The sequence below is a fragment of the Coregonus lavaretus genome (genome assembly GCF_964263955.1).
Source record: "Coregonus lavaretus genome assembly, chromosome: 15".
Classification (NCBI taxonomy): domain Eukaryota; kingdom Metazoa; phylum Chordata; class Actinopteri; order Salmoniformes; family Salmonidae; genus Coregonus; species Coregonus lavaretus.
Window position 1 is genome coordinate 32,897,448 of NC_140002.1, and position 17,967 is coordinate 32,915,414.

The window sequence follows — 17,967 nt, forward strand, 5'->3', positions numbered from 1 at the left end:
GATAAATACATACCCCAAAATCATTTTATTCCTCTTGTTGCCAAGGAGCATGCAATGATCAGCAGCAACAATGTTTTCTCATAATAACAACCTTTTCTGTGATGATGTGAATACAGCACAGACTGCAGTACACACTGTTGTACTGTAGTACTGTACATCCCAATGCCTTAAGGACCCTGCAAAAGGTTACACCTAACACCTTGCAATAGTGGTCACTATGGAGTTCTTGGGTTGACATCATGGACAGATTTGGTGGACAACATACCATTTGGCTGAAAGTGTTTAGCTTAAATTCAGCTGGACCCATTTTCATTATTTTCATGGCAAAGTGATGGAAATTAGTAGGATTCATAGGTACCTTTTGAGCAAAGCTCAATACTATGTACAGTACAGCATAGAACTGGTTATAAACAAAAACTAGCTACTTGTCTTAGACATTTTGATGAAATGGTAAGAACACAATGACAGTGGGATTTGTAGGTAAGTGATGTATAACCCCTTGCTGTTGCATTCCCCCGGGCCGGGTGGTCTTACCGTTCTCTCCGTCTGACTTCCTCTCCTGCTCAGTGTCGGTGAGCGACAGGACAGAGTTGGCTCTGCTGGACAGACAGGAGCTGTGCTCTGATTTGATCTCCTGCATCCACAGTCTGAGGGCATGGTCGGGCGAGGGCCCACCCTCCGTCTCTGTCTCCACATCAGAGCCCATGCCCAGCGGATAGCCGTGCTGGGGGGCAGAGCGCAGCTCCGCCTGGTAACTGGGCCGTGCTAGCTGGTCCAGGTCTAGGAGAGATGATGGAAATAAAACAATCAAGTCACATACGGTAATAGCAATATTAACTTATTTATTTTCATATCTCTGCCAGTGTTTTATGGTGTTACATTATATAATGTATCAAAACAAACTATTATACACTACAGTATTATACACTACACTAAACTCATAACATTTTAAATAAACAGGCACTGCAAGAGCCAAGAGAAAACTACTTTGTAAGCTACAGTACCTTGTATAACTGGTGGAATGATACAAATACATTTTTAAAAAATTACATTTTTAGTCATTTAGCAGACGCTCTTATCCAGAGCGACTTACAGTTAGTGAGTGCATACATTATTTTATTTTATTTTTCATACTGGCCCCCCGTGGGATAGTAGAATGCTCCCTTCTTTAGACTGTCAGATAATACTTTAGAATGTAATACTTTTTGTCTTTATTTCAACCATTTGGCTATTCATCAAAATTCACAAAAGACCTCTAAATGGCTCAACTTTAAACATCAATCTTTGAACAACCATCTACAGAACATTCCAACTAAATGAGAAACAAAGACTGTTTCAATTCTAATAAAACCATGAGATAATTCATAGTGACATATGGTTTCAGGGAGGAGATGCTGTGAAGTAAAGTTAGTTTTTCTCCTGCTAAGATCTCCCAAATAAGGCAGCGGAAAGATATATTTTTGGTGCTCACTTACATATCCCCTGGGGAAGTGCTCACAATTCAATTGAAAATAGTTTCTAAGACTCCGATTTATTTTCAAAGAATACACTCTATAGGTATCACAGTATCCCCCATGTTGTCATACTATATCAATTCAAAGGTAGCTGGTAGCATTGAAAACAAATCTGCAACGGCTGTTCTAGAGTGCAATGTCATATTGTTGTCAGTGCACATTAGTGCATCATTTTTGAAACAATGTTAGGTCCACATTTTCTGAGAAATGTAACCATTACATAAAGATCTTGGGGAACAGAGCCATTTTAAAATAGAGAACTTATATTTTACTACTGCACGTTGCTACCTATCAGTATACAGGGTTGTACTGTACATTGACCTACACTTTGTCTTCATATCCCTTACTTCTGGATATCCAATCTGGTATAGCCTGGGTGACAGTCTGCTTTTCTGTTTTCTTGCCAACTCCTTATGGAATTGTCATGCCAAACATATCAGTAACAATTATGTTTGGCTTGACAATGAAAATGGAGTAGGCAAAAGCACAAACAGATTTGGGACCAGGCTAAATCCAGCACATTCTGTCTATCATTTTCAGTAACAATATTTACATTAGTTGAGTGAACTTTGCTGGCATATCCTCTCCTGAACTTTCCTGGCACTATATCTTCTTTCCTAAACTTATTGGGTCTATACTTATGAACTCTTACTTAAACTTAATCTTAAACTTTTTCTCAGAAATGCTACGTTAACAAGTGCACAACGACGAGAGACCGGAGCCTTGTGAGTCACTCTCAGTGTTTTGCAGCACGCACCAGGTGATCTAGTAACAAAATTCACAACTAAATATTTGCCCACTAGATACTGTATCTTAGAATAACTATTAAGTTAACTGACTAAAATGTGCTAAATACTATGCAGTTGTGCATTTGGTTCGCTAACTTATACACCTTACAAACCAATGTGAGCTGGGACGTCTGTCCTGCAAATAGTTTACGTCAGAGACTGTATAAAATGTTTGCATGCACTTGTTAGCATTTAGCTAGCATCCGCTATGGGATTTTACATCTACTTGCATTGCTAAGAGTGATGGAGTGCTGCATCAGATGACCTGGCCTCCACAATCCCCCGACCTCAACCCAATTGAGATGGTTTGGGATGAGTCGGAAGGCAGAGTGAAGGAAAAGCAGCCAACAAGTGCTCATCATATGTGGGAACTCCTTCAAGACTGTTGGAAAAGCATTCCAGGTGAAGCTGGTTGAGAGAATGCCAAGAGTGTGCAAAGCTGTCATCAAGGCAAAGGGTGGCTATTTGAAGAATCTCAAATATATTTTGATTTGTTTAACACTTTTTTGGTTACTACATGATTCCATATGTGTTATTTCATAGTTTTGATGTTTTCACTATTATTCTACAATGTAAAAAATAGTAAAAATAAAGAAAAACCCTTGAATGAGTAGGTGTGTCCAAACTTTTGACTGGTAGTGTATGACAAAAATCCATGTTTTTGCTTATCCGTTTCACACACATCCCCAAAAAATATTTATGAGGTTTATAGAACATGTATAAGTTAATATTTTTTTATCATAAAATCTAATTAAGATAGGCTCATGGTATTGTCATACAATGTATTGTAATTTGTTATCATTTCCAGCAATGTGGTGTGCTTGGAAACCTTTTGTAGGGGTTCAAGTCCTCTATGTGAAAAATTTGTATTTTATTTAAAAAACGTTCTCCTGCTGGTCCTTGATTCAAATAACACATACGTGACAAAGTAGATCATTTGAATCAAATCAAATCAAATCATTATTTGTCACATACATGTGTTTAGCAGATGTTATAGCGGGTGTAGCGAAATACTTGTGCTTCTAGCTCCGACAGTACAGTAATATCTAACAATTTCACAACATATACCCAATACACACAAAAAAGTTAGGAATGGGATTTAAGAATATATACATATATGGACAAGCAATGACAGAGCGGCATTAAGATACAGAATAATATTATAGAATAGAATGCAGTATATACATATGAGATGAGTAGTGCAAAATATGTAAACATTATTAAAGTGACTAGTGTTCCATTTCTTAAAGTGACCAGTGATTTCAATAGGCAGCAGCAGCCTCTAATGTGCTAGTGATGATTATTTAAGTCTGATGGCCTTGAGATAGAAGCTGTTTTTCATTCTCTCGGTCCCAGCTTTGATGCACCTGTACTGACCTCGCCTTCTGGATGATAGCGGGGTGAACAGGCAGTGGCTCGGGTGGTTGATATCCTTGATGATCTTTTTGGCCTTCCTGTGACATCGGGTGCTGTATGTGTCTTGGAGGGCGGGTAGTTTGCACCCGGTAATGCGTTCGGCAGACCGCACCACCCTGTGGAGAGCCCTGCGGTTGTTGGCGGTGCAGTTGCCGTACCAGGCGGTGATACAGCCCGACAGGATGCTCTCAATTGTGCATCTGTAAATGTTTGTGAGGGTTTAAGTTGATAAGCAAAATGTATTCAGCCTCCTGAGGTTGAAGAGGCTCTGTTGCGCCTTCTTCACCACACTGTCTAAGTGGGTGGACCATTTCAGTTTGTCGGTGATGTGTACGCCAAGGAACTTAAAGCTTTCCACCTTCTCCACTGCGGTCCCTTCGATGTGGATAGGGGGGTGCACCCTCTGCTGTTTCCTGAAGTCCACAATCATCTCCTTTGTTTTGTTGATGTTGAGTGAGAGGTTATTTCCCTGGCACCACACTCCCAGAGCCCTCACCTCCTCCCTGTAGGCGGTCTCGTCATTGTTGGTAATCAAGCCTACTACTGTTGTGTCGTCTGCAAACTTGATGATTGAGTTGGAGGCGTGCTTGGCCATGCAGTCATGGGTGAACAGGGAGTACAGGAGGGGGCTGAGCACGCACCCTTGTGGGGCCGCAGTGTTGAGGATTAGCGAAGTGGAGATGTTGTTTCCTACAATCACCACCTGGGGGCGGCCCGTCAGGAAGTCCAGGACCCAGTTGCACAGGGCGGGGTTCAGACCCAGGGCCTCAAGCTTAATGATGAGCTTGGAGGGTACTATGGTGTTGAATGCTGAGCTATAGTCAATGAACAGCATTCTTACATAGGTATTCCTCTTGTCCAGATGGGATAGGGCAGTGTGCAGTGTGATGGCAATTGCATCGTCTGTGGATCTATTGGGGCGGTAAGCAAATTGAAGTGGGTCTAGGGTGACAGGTAAGGTAGAGGTGATATGATCCTTGACTAGTCTCTCATTGCACTTCATGATGACAGAGGTGAGTGCTACAGGGCGATAGTCATTTAGTTCAGTTACCTTTGCTTTCTTGGGTACAGGAACAATGGTGGCCCTCTTGAAGCATGTGGGAACAGCAGACTGGGAAAGGGAGAGATTGAATATGTCCATGAACACACCAGCCAGCTGGTCTGCACATGCTCTGAGGACGCGGCTAGGGATGCCGTCTGGGCCGGCAGCCTTGCGGGGGTTAACATGCTTAAATGTCTTAATCACGTCGGCCATGGAGAAGGAGAGGCCACAGTCCTTGGTAGTGGGCCTCGTCAGTGGCACTGTGTTATCCTCAAAGCGGGCGAAGAAGGTGTTTAGCTTGTCTGGAAGCGAGACATCGGTGTCGGCGACGTGGCTGCTTTTCTTTTTGTAGTCTGTGATTGTCTGTAGACCCTGCCACATACGTCTCGTGTCTGAGCCGTTGAATTGCGACTCCACTTTGTCTCTATACTGATGTTTTGCCTGTTTAATTGCCTTGCGGAGTGAGTAGCTACACTGTTTGTATTCTGCCATATTCCCAGTCACCTTGCCATGGTTGAATGCGGTGGTTCGCGCTTTCAGATTTGCGCGAATGCTGCCGTCTATCCACGGTTTTTGGTTAGGGTAGGTTTTAATAGTCACAGTCGGCACAACATCACCTATACACTTCCTGATAAACTCAGTCACTGTTTCAGTGTATATGTCTAAATTATTTTCGGAAGCTACCCGGAACATATCCCAGTCCGCGTGATCAAAACAATCTTGAAGCGTGGATTCCGATTGGTCAGACCAGCGTTGAATAGTCCTTAGCACGGGTACTTCCTGTTTGAGTTTCTGCCTATAGGAAGGGAGAAACAAAATGGAGTCGTGGTCAGATTTGCCAAAAGGAGGGCGGGGGAGGGCCTTATAACCATCCCGGAAGTTTGAATAGCAATGGTCGAGGATTTTAGCAGCGTGAGTACAACAGTCGATATGTTGATGGACTTCGGCAGCCTAGTCCTCAAATTTGCATAATGTCCAGTGAAGTTCTTTGAGGGCCGTCGTGGTATCGGCTTGAGGGGGGATATACACGGCGGTGACTATAACCAAAGAAAATTCTCTTGGGAGATAATACGGTCGGCATTTGAGATATTCTAGGTCGGGTGAACAGAAGGACTCGAGTTCCTCTATGTTACTACAATTACACCACGAGTCGTTAATCATGAAACGTACACCTCCGCCCTTCTGCTTCCCAGAGAGATATTTATTCCTGTCTGCGCAATGAACTGAGAACCCATCTGGCTGGACCGATTCCAACAGAATATCCCAAGAGAGCCATGTTTCCATGAAACAGAGTATGTTACAGGCCTTGATGTCTCTCTGGAAAGAAATCCTTGCCCGTAGTTCGTCGACTTTGTTAACCAAAGATTGAACATTAGCGAGTAGAATACTTGGAAGCGGTGGGTGGTGTGCGCGACTCCTAAGTCGGACCAGCAGGCTGCTCCAAGTGCCTCTCCTCCGCCGGCGATGTTTTGGGTCAGCCGCTGGAATCAGTTCAGTTGCCCTGGGGAGAGCAAACAAAGGATCTGCTTCGGGAAAGTCGTATTCCTGGTCGTAATGCTGGTGAGTTACCGCCGCTCTGATATCCAATAGTTTTTCCCGGCTGTATGTAATGATGCAAAACACTTTCTGAGCTAATAATGTAAAAAATAATACATAAAAAAACAAAATACTGCAAAGTTTCCTAAGAGCTAGTCGCGAGGCCGCCATCTTCGTCGGCGAAGTTAAATGTCTATGCAATATATGTAATACATGATTATTAGCAGTGTGTTTGTCTACAAGGCTGAAGAAAGACGCAGCTCCTCATTTAATGTATTCTTAACAAAGTAACAAAGTAACACAATAAATGTAATTCTACATTATAAAAAACATCTCATCTGGGATTTGAACACTTGCCGCAACCTGCGAAAACTGTCAGGCGCACTATACCGTGAGCTATTTCACAAGTCACTTATTCACGTGATTTTAGTAACTTTGATTAGCAGAACATGCTGTTTGACTTCAGTTAACAACACTTTCATGAAAAAGTGTTCAATCATATCCAAATACATCAACCTTTTTAATTGGCTGATGTGTCATTTGTTACAGGAAATAATCATGCTGGTCATGTTAGCCTAGGGCTATGAGTGCCAGGTAATCTCATGGGAAAACGTTGCATTTTCGAGAGTTCGTAAGTATGGACCCACTCAGTATGGAAGAAAAACTAACACCTCTTTTTCTCTCTCCATTTGATGTTCAGAAACTGGAGAGGCATTCTGGAAGTGTGTGGATGCTGTGAGTATTCCCACAGAATGAGGCGTTGGGAGCACCATCTGTTTGCACCACCTCCAGATCAGGGATGGCTGAACAGTGATTCCTCCAGTTACCTTTAAAGACGGAAAACAATATGATATCCTTGAAATAATTCAGGACTAAGAATACTAATCTTAACTTGCAAGCGTGGAAACTAAAAACACTTTCAGATTTCTAGGTCATTGTTGGAGTTGCACAATTAGGCGAGTTTTGTTTTCAGTTGAAAGAGCAGCAGAAATATTTAACAAAGCACTTACCTTGGAAAATTAGATACACTTCTTCCACGTCAGTTTTGCACCTCTATACCAGGTATGACCTTGAGCGATACTAACTTGAGCTGTGAAAAGTATCTATGTACATCCTTTTCAACATTAAATTATATTCCTCCAAAGAGTATGGCATCCTATTTTATTCCTAATCTGTTCTGCACAGTTTGGTAAAATCATATCTTCCAACAGTAGCAAAAAGACCAGTGCCCAAAGCTTCAGCTGCAAACCCAGCATGCAGAAAGACCAAGGCTTAATCTTTCATTATCATTTCTCTGTGGAGGAGGATCAATCTTTATCAACATTTACACTGCTGAGAGCGAATTGACTTCACCTTAGAGATATTTGTGATAAAGAATGGGTCACATAACTAAACAAGAACCAAATATAACAGAGTACCTTCACTTTACCCTTACACACAGACATTAACTGTACATTATCTAATGACATTTTCTTATCAAAACTAGATAAAAAGTGTGATATCAACTCAGTGGCCAGTTTATTAAGTACACTACCCCGTTAACGAAAATGGTTTGCTCCTATAGACAGTGAGTCACGTGGTCATGGCTTGCTATATAAAGCAGGCAGACAGGCATCGAGGCATTCAGTTACTGTTCGATTGAACGTTAGAATTGGCAAAACGAGTGACGGAAGCGACTTTGAGCATGGTATGATCAGAAATGGCCAGCCTCCTGGGCTTTTCACACATGACAGTGTCTAGGGTTTACAAAGACTGGTGCAACAAACAAAAAACATCCAGTCAGCGGCAGTCCTGTGGGCGAAAACAGCTCGTTGATGAGCGGTCGAAGGAGAATGGCAAGAATCGTGGAAGCTAATAGGGAAGCCACAAACAGGCAAATAACGGCGCAGTACAACAGTGGTGTGCAGAACGGCATCTCAGAATGCACAACTCGTCTGTCCACGGCTGGGCTATTGCAGCAGACGACCACACAGGGTTCCACTCCTATCAACTAGAAACAAGAAGAAGCGGCTCCAGTTGGCACGCGATCACCAACACTGGACAATTGAGTAGTCGAAAAACATTGCCTGGTCCGACGAATCCCGGATCCTGTTGTGTCATGCTGATGACAGAGTCAGGATTTGGCGTAAGCAGCATGAGTCCATGGCCCCATCCTGCCTGGTGTCAACAGTACAGGCTGATGGCGGTGGTGTAATGGTGTGGGGAATGTTTTCCTGGCACACATTAGGTCCCTTGATACCAACTGAGCAACGTTGCCATGCCCCAAAGAATTCAGGCTGGTCTGGAGGCAAAAGGGGTCTGACCCGGTACTAGATGGGTGTACCTAATAAACTGGCCACTGAGTGTAAATTATTGCAGATAACCGAGGCCTTTTATATTGTATAGTGATTTAAAAAGTATTTAATTAATCTATTGATCATTAAGAAAAACGACATTTTAGGTCAATTGTTTTAGCAACAGTTTTAATTGATTTGTCAGGGCTGCACAATAATCTGGCGTAGATCAAAATCCTGTGTGACTAGACTCAGTAATATCAGTCTGTGGCCATGGTCTGTACTCAACACTGCGGTGCGGCTTGCATATGGAGAGGGGTCGTCTTTCTTTAAACTGCTCTTGAGAATCCCTCACCAAGGTGACTTGCCTGACCTCACTCTCAAGTAATAATCTCTACACTAATTACGCCAGTCAGGAACCCATGTCCTTGACCAATTTCTTGTCAGTGAATATCTCTCTCCGACCTCCTGCCCCTTAAAATCACAGCCGCGAAAATGGAGGCACCAGCGGAAAATGGACAGATAAATGAGCACTGAAAATTAGGGATGGGAATTGCCAGGGACCTCACGTTACAATATTATTACAATATTTAGGTGCTGAAACGATATGTATTGCGATTCTTACCATTCTATATGTATTGCGATTCGATACTGAGATTTTATTGAGATTTGATGTTCCAAACATATTGCTCTCGGAAAGTATTCAAACCCCTTGACTTTTCCACATTTTGTTACGTTACAGCCTTATTCTAAAATGGATTATATATTTTTAAAAATCCTAAGCAATCTACACACAATACCCCATAATGACAAAGTGAAAACTGGTTTTAAGAAATGTGTGCAAATGTATAAAAAAGATATTTAAACAAATACCTTATTTACATAAGTATTCAGACCCTTTGCTATGAGACTCAAAATTGAGCTCAGGTGCATCCTGTTTCCATTGATCATCCTTGAGATGTTTCTACAACTTGATTGGAGTCCACCTGTGGTAAATTCAATTGAATGGGCATTATTTGGAAAGGCACACACCTGTCTATATAAGGTCCCACAGTTGACAGTGCAAGTCAGAGCAAAAACCAAGCCATGAGGTCGAAGGAATTGTACGTAGAGCTCCGAGACAGGATTGTGTCGAGGCACAGATCTGGAGAAGGGTACCAAAACATTTCAGGAGCATTGAAGGTCCCCAAGAACACCATGGCCTCCATCATTCTTAAATGGAAGAAGTTTGGAACCACCAAGACTCTTCCTAGAGCTGGCTGTCCAGCCAAACTGAGCAATCGGGGGAGAAGGGCCTTGGTCACGGAGGTGACCAAGAACCTGATGGTCACTCTAACAGAGCTCTAGAGTTCCTCTGTGGAGATGGGAGAACCTTCCAGAAGGACAACCATCTCTGCAGCACTCCACATCAGGCCTTTAGAGTGGCCAGACGGAAGCCACTCCTCAGTAAAAGGCACATGACATTCCGCTTGGAGTTTGCCAAAAGGCACCTAAAGACTCTCAGACCATGAGAAACAAGATTCTCTGGTCTGATGAAACCAAGATTGAACTCTTTGGCCTGAATGCCAAGTGTTACGTCTGGAGGAAACCTGGCACCATCCCTACGGTGAAGCATGGTGGTGGCAGCATCATGCTGTGGGGATGTCTTTCAGCGGCAGGGACTGGGAGACTAGTCAGGATCGAGGGAAATATGAACGGAGCAAAGTACAGAGAGATCCTTGATGAAAACCTGCTCCAGAGCGCTCAGGATCTCCGACTGGGGGCGAAGGTTCCCCTTCCAACAGGACAACGACCCTAAGCACACAGCCAAGACAACGCAGGTGTGGCTTCGGGCAAGTTTCTGAATGTCCTTGAGTGGCCCAGCCAGAGCCCGGACTTTAACCCGATCTAACATCTCTGGAGATACCTGAAAACAGCTGTGCAGCAACGCTCCCCATCCAACCTGACAGAGCTTGAGAGGATCTGCAGGAAAAACAATTTAATCAATTTTAGAGTAAGGCTGTAACGTAAAAAAAATGTGGACAAAGTCAAGGGGTCTGAATACTTTCCGAAGGCACTGTATGTCTGCTGCAGAGAGACAAGAGAGAGCCATAACAAAAATAAGTTGTGATCAGTTATGGAAATAAAAGTGCTGAAAACATGGCCTCTCTATTTAAAGATATTCTCCGGTACTTTTGTATACTTTTTAGCCAGTAGTTCTGAAAGTAGCGCCGACAAACCAGAAGGGGTCCCCGAAAATTGCGTACTACGTCACAAATGTGCAGATATGTGCACCACGTCATTGCTCTCTCTCTCTCTCGCTCTACTGTGTGTGTCTTGGTAGCTGTCACTCAAATGGTGAGGGGCTGAAGCTCATTGGTTGAAACTCGAACTGCTAGGCAGCTGGCCCACGTATGGGTAAATGTAGGGAAAATGGCGCCGCACAGCTTCCAGAAAACAGTCGCTTTCAAACTAGGGATTTCATGGCTAATTGAGGTAAGACAATAATTCTGCTCATAGATTTTGCATATACAGTGGGGGAAAAAAGTATTTAGTCAGCCACCAATTGTGCAAGTTCTCCCACTTAAAAAGATGAGCGAGGCCTGTAATTTTCATCATAGGTACACGTCAACTATGACAGACAAAATGAGAAAAAAAATCCAGAAAATCACATTGTAGGATTTGTAATGAATTTATTTGCAAATTATGGTGGAAAATAAGTATTTGGTCAATAACAAAAGTTTCTCAATACTTTGTTATATACCCTTTGTTGGCAATGACACAGGTCAAACGTTTTCTGTAAGTCTTCACAAGGTTTTCACACACTGTTGCTGGTATTTTGGCCCATTCCTCCATGCAGATCTCCTCTAGAGCAGTGATGTTTTGGGGCTGTCGCTGGGCAACACAGACTTTCAACTCCCTCCAAAGATTTCCTATGGGGTTGAGATCTGGAGACTGGCTAGGCCACTCCAGGACCTTGAAATGCTTCTTACGAGCCACTCCTTTGTTGCCCGGGCGGTGTGTTTGGGATCATTGTCATGCTGAAAGACCCAGCCACGTTTCATCTTCAATGCCCTTGCTGATGGAAGGAGGTTTTCACTCAAAATCTCACGATACATGGCCCCATCTCATCTGACCATATGACATTCTCCCAATCCTCTTCTGGATCATCCAAATGCACTCTAGCAAACTTCAGACGGGCCTGGGCATGTACTGGCTTAATCAGGGGGACACGTCTGGCACTGCAGGATTTGAGTCCCTGGCGGCGTAGTGTGTTACTGATGGTAGGCTTTGTTACTTTGGTCCCAGCTCTCTGCAGGTCATTCACTAGGTCCCCCCGTGTGGTTCTGGGATTTTTGCTCACCGTTCTTGTGATCATTTTGACCCCACGGGGTGAGATTTTGCGTGGAGCCCCAGATCGAGGGAGATTATCAGTGGTCTTGTATGTCTTCCATTTCCTAATAATTGCTCCCGCAGTTGATTTCTTCAAACCAAGCTGCTTACCTATTGCAGATTCAGTCTTCCCAGCCTGGTGCAGGTCTACAATTTTGTTTCTGGTGTCCTTTGACAGCTCTTTGGTCTTGGCCATAGTGGAGTTTGGAGTGTGACTGTTTGAGGTTGTGGACAGGTGTCTTTTATACTGATAACAAGTTCAAACAGGTGTCATTAATACAGGTAACGAGTGGAGGACAGAGGAGCCTCTTAAAGAAGAAGTTACAGGTCTGTGAGAGCCAGAAATCTTGCTTGTTTGTAGGTGACCAAATACTTATTTTCCACCATAATTTGCAAATAAATTCATAAAAAATCCTACAATGTGATTTTCTGGAGAAAAAAATTCTCAATTTGTCTGTCATAGTTGACGTGTACCTATGATGAAAATTACAGGCCTCTCTCATCTTTTTAATTGGGAGAACTTGCACAATTGGTGGCTGACTAAATGCTTTTTTTACCCACTGTATGAACTACACATTGACACATCCAGCCCAAAGTTTAAAAAAATACTTACTAGTCGCCAAATTTTCGGAGCATGTCTTTAAAAAGAAAATGGAGAACAAGCTATAGGATGAAAAATACAGGAGTTTTGGAACAAGTACCGCCAACTAGCGCTAGATAACGCTACCTAGCAAAAGAAATCTAAGAAAATATACAGTGGGCTCCAAAAGTATTAGAACAGTGACATTTTTGTCGTTTTTTTGGCTCTGTACAACAACACTTTGGATTTGAAATGATGACTGTGAGGTTAAAGTGCAGACTGTCAGCTTTAATTTGAGGGTATTTTCATCCATATCGGGTGAACCGTTTAGAAATTAGAGCACTTTTTGTAGATAGTCCCCCCATTTTAGGGGACCAAAAGTATTGGGACAAATTCACATACAGTGGGGAGAACAAGTATTTGATACACTGCCGATTTTGCAGGTTTTCCTAATTACAAAGCATGTAGAGGTCTGTAGTTTTTATCTTAGGTACACTTCAACTGTGAGAGACGGAATCTAAAACAAAAATCCATTGATACATCAGAAAAGCAGAACTTAATATTTGGTACAGAAACCTTTGTTTGCAATTACAGAGATCATACGTTTCCTGTAGGTCTTGACCAGGTTTGCACACACTGCAGCAGGGATTTTGGCCCACTCCTCCATACAGACCTTCTCCAGATCCTTCAGGTTTCGGGGCTGTCGCTGGGCAATACGGACTTTCAGCTCCCTCCAAAGATGTTCTATTGGGTTCAGGTCTTGAGATTGGCTGGGCCACTCCAGGACCTTGAGATGCTTCTTACGGAAACACACCTTAGTTGCCCTGGCTGTGTGTTTCGGGTCGTTGTCATGCTGGAAGACCCAGCCACGACCCATCTTCAATGCTCTTACTGAGGGAAGAAGGTTGTTGGCCAAGATCTCGCGATACATGGCCCCATCCATCCTCCCCTCAATATGGTGCAGTCGTCCTGTCCCCTTTGCAGAAAAGCATCCCCAAATAATGATGTTTCCACCTTTATGCTTCACAGTTGGGATGGTGTTCTTGGGGTTGTACTCATCCTTCTTCTTCCTCCAAACACGGCAAGTGGAGTTTAGACCAAAAAGCTATATTTTTGTCTCATCAGACCACATGACCTTCTCCCATTCCTCCTCTGGATCATCCAGATGGTCATTGGCAAACTTCAGACGGGCCTGGACATGCGCTGGCTTGAGCAGTGGGACCTTGTGTGCGCTGCAGGATTTTAATCCATGACGGCATAGTGTGTTACTAATGGTTTTCTTTGAGACTTTGGTCCCAGCTCTCTTCAGGTCATTGACCAGGTCCTGCCGTGTAGTTCTGGGCTGATCCCTCACCTTCCTCATGATCATTGATGCCCCACGAGTTGAGATCTTGCATGGAGCCCCAGACTGAGGGTGATTGACCGTCATCTTGAACTTCTTCCATTTTCTAATAATTGCGCCAACAGTTGTTGCCTTCTCACCAAGCTTCTTGCCTATTGTCCTGTAGCCCATCCCAGCCTTGTGCAGGTCTACAATTTTATCCCTGATGTCCTTACACAGCTCTCTGGTCTTGGCCACTGTGGAGAGGTTGGAGTCTGTTTGATTGAGTGTGTGGACAGGTGTCTTTTATACAGGTAACGAGTTCAAACAGGTGCAGTTAATACAGGTAATGAGTGGTGAGAACAGGAGGGCTTCTTAAAGAAAAACTAACAGGTCTGTGAGAGCCGGAATTCTTACTGGTTGGTAGATGATCAAATACTTATGTCATGCAATAAAATGCAAATGAATTACTTAAAAATCATACAATGTGATTTTCTGGATTTTTGATTTTTTAAATTCCGTCTCTCACAGTTGAAGTGTACCTATGATAAAAATTACAGACCTCTACATGCTTTGTAAGTAGGAAAACCTGCAAAATCGGCAGTGTATCAAATACTTGTTCTCCCCACTGTATGTATTAAAGTAGTAAAGAGTTAAATATTTGATCCCATATTCATAGCACGTAATGACTACTTCAACTTGTGAATCTACAAATTTGTTGGATGCATTTGCTGTTTGTTTTGGTTGTGTTTCAGATTATTTTGTGCCCAATAGAGATGAATGGTAAATAATGTATTGTGTCATTTTGGAGTCACTTTGTAAATAAGAATAAAATATGTTTCTAAACACTTCTACCTTAACATGGATGCTACCCTCAAATTCAAGCTGACAGTCTGCACTTTAACCTCATAGTCATTGTATCATTTCAAATCCAAAGTGCTGGAGTACAGAGCATACTTTGGGCTCACTGTATATATATATACATGTATATATTTTTTTTTACAAATCGATACTTGGAGTCAAAGTATCGGTATAATATCATCCAAAATAATATCGCGATATGTAACTGTATTGATTTTTTCCCCATCGCTCCTGAAAATGTTCTCCTCTCCACGATAGGGGCTGAAATCATGTGCATACTGTTTTGCAATCAATCTGTTCAGGTTGAAAAAGCTGCTGCTCCAAGCAAATGTCATTTGTTCATTTTATACAGTTTCCAAGGTAACCAGAACAAAATGTTTTGTTCAGTGCATCATTTGAATACTGTAATACATGGGAGCTGAAAGCCGATTTAAGCTCACATTTGCAGTTAAGACAAGAAGATGTATCTTTCATCATTCGCATAGGTTTGAAGGTAAATCTAAAGAAAATAAGATACTACAGTATATAAATGATCATTTGATTAGAAATATGTCACTGTTAATCAAATCAATGTGAGGGAGATGGCGTTCAGGTGTTATTCATATGTACATTTTGCCTTCAAATACAGTATCCTGTATGTGAAATACATTTTAAGTGTCATCTCTTTAGAAAGTGTAAATCATCATTTGAATTAGAAATACCTACTCTAATCATCAGATGATCAATCACTGATAGGCATTATAAGAGATGATCCTCATATAAATTATTATTAAAGAAATTATAGTCATTATACTGAAGACATTGTTTTAGCATGACTACTTTGTTCGCCCACTCTTCCCTTCAAATGATCTTACAATGATCAAGGAATATGTCATGTCAACTATATTTCAGAACTGCAATTATTCCAGGACTGCATAAAGAGACAGAATAGGGTTAGAATAATTTTCATGTAAAACAATGAGAACAGCAACACTGATCAAAGTTTAACTACGGCGGTACAAACGTACTATCACTATTAAGATAATGTCATAATCTTCTGTTTTTGGCACATGTTCTGTGCCTGTACATACTTATGCCTAATAACCTTACAAATAGCTTTAGTATACTGTAGGTCCTATGTAGAATTGACATCATAAACTACAACTGTTGTGTGGAAACCTTACAGTAGCTCCTAGAAATCATCCTTTTACAATGACACTGCAGTTTGTGATTGTGTTGTTGCCCCAATCTTACAAGCGCTTGTTTCCCCCTGATATCAGTTATCGCCCATCATGGCCAAGAAAATATTGGTTATTGTCCCAGAATTTCCTTATCTGGGCATCCCTATTAACTGTGAATCTTTGACAGGTAATAAAGCAATATGGTCATTTATGAGAATTGTTACCTTACCAAATGTCTTAGAACATTTGAAATGAGTCTATTATAATTGCAAGGTCTATAATGTATATTGTGAAGGGTAAACAGTCAACCAATGGTTTAGATGGGACCTGAAATAACCTCTATAGTGGTATTTCATGTCTTCCTGAAGCAGACCAGACCGTGTGACATTTTTACATTTACATTTTAGTCATTTAGCAGACGCTCTTATCCAGAGCGACTTACATTTACATTACATTTTAGTAATTTAGCAGACGCTCTTATCCAGAGCGACTTACAGTTATTGAGTGCATACATTTTCATACTGGCTCCCTGTGGGAAACGAAACCACATCCCTGGCGTTGCAAGCGCCATGCTCTACCAACTGAGCTACAGTTGAGGAACCATCAAAAAACAGTAATGGCATACTGCACTATGTCTCCAGTGAATAAGGTAGATAACAATATAGACTGTGCAATGAAAAACTGAGTAGAAACATCACCACTCAAACCATTCATAATTCGATAAGTGAGTTTTGTGTTTTCCCTGCAACACTCATTTCCTATTCTCATTTCCCAACAATAATTAGTTTAGAGTGGATAGAATAGAGGTGTGATTGTGTTATATTCTTCAGAGAAAAAGTCCTTTCAAACTTAATTATACACCCCCCCCCCCCCCCCATCTCCATCCCATCCCAGCCCATCCCATCCCATACCATCCCATACCAACCCCCAAACCGCAACACAGCCCTAACGGTTTAAAAAGCTCCTATGTGTGACTAGCTAGACTAGGAAACAATTTATGGAATAACTGCATTACCTCTGTAATTCACAATTTTCACAGCAACATACAACCGAGTCTACCTTCCACATTAACATGCAATCCTTCCATAGTCACAGCAGCAGCAGCAGCTGCAGTAGCAGCAGAGTCGAGTTTGCATACATTTACCAGGGGATATGTGGATAAGGGGACATGAGATTATAAAATTCATTTGGCTAGCTGCAATGTCATGATAAGTCTTATCATGCATACAATCACACTGCATTTACCTGTCTCCCCCTGCAACCTCTCTGCCATTTTGACTTCATAACTGACCATAACCTGTGCAGGGAAAACTGATTAACCTGGAACCTGGGCGTTTATCAATAACTACAAAATGGAACGGGCATTTACCGTATAAATGCCCCCAGCACAGTTACCAATCAAAACGAATTGCTATTTCAATTCAATTACTATTTAATAATCTCACTTTGACTAGTTAAACTAGTTTGTGGTATGTGGTTATGCCGTACCTCCAGTGGGCTCCTCCACTGTTTTCCGCTTGGCTCTGTGGCTGTTGTAGTTGAGTCTCATCTCCTGGCCGTAGTCGGGCAGGGTCTCTCGGGATGTGTAGGATTTGCAAAGGTTCCTGCCGTCCTCGCTTTCGTCTGAAGAGCTGGTGTAGGCGAGCTCCATCTCATTCCGGGCCTTGGACAACGACTGGTAAGGCTTACAATCCATCTGCTCCATGCCTGGCAACACTGAACCAAGCTCATTCAGTCATTGGATCCACAATGCAAGACCAATCTGGAGGAAGAATGAGAGTGGAAACAGAGTAAAGACTTAGAACTATTTATTTACCTCACACATGGCTAATGTCGTGTCCCAGTATTGTGAGAAAAATATATAAATCAAGTAAAAAGTAATTATTTGGATATTAGTGTCTTTAATCAGCGTGTCCTTGTTCTAAGGGGTTGCTGCTGGGTGGTGTTGTTAGAAGATTGAGTTGCTTTATAGACACAGGGGAGGAGGAGCCCTTGTAGGAACAGATTGAGAGATAACTTTAATTTACAGCAGAATCTGATGGACTACTATGAAACACAATGACAGAAATCATGTGTCGAACAATGTATTTTATCCCCAGAGCTA

General features: G+C 42.1%; 1 protein-coding gene across 1 annotated transcript in view; it reads right to left on the reverse strand.

Moving 5' to 3' along the window:
• LOC311142923 (teneurin-1-like) overlaps positions 1 to 17,568 on the reverse strand; it is a gene marked incomplete at both ends in the record, with an annotated part of 157,136 nt that extends 139,568 nt beyond the window's left edge. Inside the window, 2 exons of the mRNA XM_084178669.1 lie at positions 535 to 780; positions 17,352 to 17,568. Coding sequence (XP_084034795.1) covers positions 535 to 780; positions 17,352 to 17,568 — 463 coding nt within the window. The remainder of the gene's footprint in view (positions 1 to 534; positions 781 to 17,351) is intronic.
• Positions 17,569 to 17,967: the final 399 nt, after the last annotated feature.